General features: G+C 40.9%; 1 protein-coding gene across 1 annotated transcript; it reads right to left on the reverse strand.

The window, feature by feature from the left end:
* Positions 1-523: 523 nt before the first annotated feature.
* Positions 524-1,233, reverse strand: LOC108110570. The gene is made up of 2 exons (XM_017219666.2): positions 1,015-1,233; positions 524-952 (listed from the first exon to the last, which is right to left on the reverse strand). The coding sequence occupies exons 1-2, from the start codon at positions 1,148-1,150 to the stop codon at positions 681-683; spliced, it is 408 nt and encodes a 135-aa protein (XP_017075155.1). The 5' UTR covers positions 1,151-1,233; the 3' UTR covers positions 524-680.
* Positions 1,234-2,229: the final 996 nt, after the last annotated feature.

The following is a 2,229-nucleotide window of genomic DNA, read 5'->3' on the forward strand; positions in this document are numbered from 1 at the left end:
GTGGGAGAAGAGCTTCGAGGGTGGAGTTCGGGCAGGAGAGGTATAGTGCGGTAGATGTTAGGGAAGCGGGATCCATTGCCACTCAGAGATGGACGTCTTAATTAGGTTTTCTGCTGAAGTGCCGAAAAATGTTGGCTAATGCCCGTCTTGCCACGCCCACACGAACAGCAGACATTGTCTCTGACCCACAAATGGTTCTCCGTCCCCTCAAAGAAGGCCTTCCCCTCTTCAGTCATGCCCCAATTTGACGCTTTCTTCTTGTTCTTCGTTCGCGATTACAAATGAGATCACATTAGTCTTGGACGGGTTAATGTGCGTTTCCTTTGGCCAAAAAAAGCCCGTCCTCGCACAACTTCATTAGTGAAACTTCATCTGAACATAACAGAATAACAGTTCCGGGAACTACAGCACAGTTCTCGTCCTACGCAAATTTTGGTTCTCAGCCTGAGGCTTTCTCTTTAAAGAATGAAATGACGTAGAACATTTTCAAAAATATCTAGGGAAATACTTAATTTCGAACACATTTAAATGTTTACAAACTTTTTACTCATCATTTTCTTAACTCGAAGTCTATACAAATCGAAATGGTGTCCAAGCAGTGGAGATAATCCATGCAAATAGATTAACTGATAGCTATAATCAGTTGTTTATATAAAAAATCCACAGAACACTAGGTTATCCTAAGCCAATTCTAAAGAGTCGGTGGTTTGGGCAGCTCTTCGATCTCTCAGTTCCTGCTGATGCTTGATGGTCACCTCCAGGAACTTAAGATACTCCTCGTCAATGGGTTCAACTTCCTCCTCATCCGATGAGCTCTCATAGACGTAATCAAGGCACTGCGTTGTTCCAGGTTGCTCTGGCACATCCTCTAAGTCCTGATCCTGGTTCGGATTATTTCCATGACAGAGGCTCATTACATGGTTGTGGTGCCACTCAAATAGGGTTTGGTATACTATGGTGGAGTATAACATATCAAAATATGGATAATACAAATTTCATGGGTGTCTTTTATACTTTGAGATACATTGGTCCACTGATCCCGAGAAGTTTGTGGTTTTGGCTTTTCCTCACATCTCTTCCGTCGTCGACGCTGCTTGCTCCTTTTCCTCGTTCTTTTCCTGGCCATGTCTTCTAAATTTGCCTCCTGCATTAGCTCTCATAAGTTACAACTGAGATCCCATCATTCATCCAACTTTTGTTTACTTCTCAGAAAAATAACAATTCTGATAAGGAGTTGCCACCTTTGTTGAATCAAAACAACGTAAAAAGCTGCCAGATATAAAACTCGAGTCTGCCTTTCACCTAAAAATAAAAAACTCTACGCGTGACAATTATTGGTAGATGTTTTGTAATTTTAATCTTAGTAAATTATATTATCAGAAACAGCAATAGGGTCAGATTGTCACACTCCACATCAACCATCGGGCAGAAACAGCTGTTAGCGAAAAGGTTGCCACGTTGGTTCCAACATTAGCAAGCCACAGGTGGCGTTTACGCTGGGCAGGGTACCAAAAACGAAATATAGGGAATAAAAACGACCAACAGGTGGAAGCACTGTGGTCCCTTTCAGTGTTAAGAAATTAACAATTTAAAATATATGCACCAAAAATCGAACATATTAAAATTTTTTAATTTAATTTGTGTAATCTAACGAAAGATCCATAAAAAATAAAAAAGCTGGAAAAATATTCTTATGATTTCTATGATTAAGAAAAGGCTCCTGTTCATATAATCTTAAAATATTAATGGTTATTCATATATTAAAAATAATAATAATTTTTACAAGTTTCAAAAATCGTATTTCTCAAAATTACTGACTTCAATTTGAAGGTCCCGGCAAAGGGCAAGCGCAAAGTTAAAACCGGAGCAGAAGCAGAAGCCAAGCCGGATCGGTTCGAAATCCATATCCAATTCTATACCAGGAGAAGTAGAGCCAAGCCAGGCTAAGGCTAAAGCCAGAGGAAAAGGCAGAGGAGTTTTGTTTTCCTAGCAAATTCAAATCCCGTGCTTATAGATCTCGGTCGATCGGTCGGTCGGTCAAAGGAGCAAGGAAGTTCGGGAACTGAATCTGAAACTGGGATTAGGGCGGATCAATTTGGCTGTAGTGCGAATGCAAATTGGCCAGCGGTACGATTTAAATGAGGCGGTCAAACAAAGGCCACATTGATAAGGAGTGCATCCTGCAGAGCCGGAACAAAAAGTCCGGGTTGCACTTCCACTTTACCTGCC

This window comes from Drosophila eugracilis, unplaced genomic scaffold (assembly GCF_018153835.1).
Source record: "Drosophila eugracilis isolate 14026-0451.02 unplaced genomic scaffold, ASM1815383v1 contig_2152, whole genome shotgun sequence".
NCBI classification, from domain to species: domain Eukaryota; kingdom Metazoa; phylum Arthropoda; class Insecta; order Diptera; family Drosophilidae; genus Drosophila; species Drosophila eugracilis.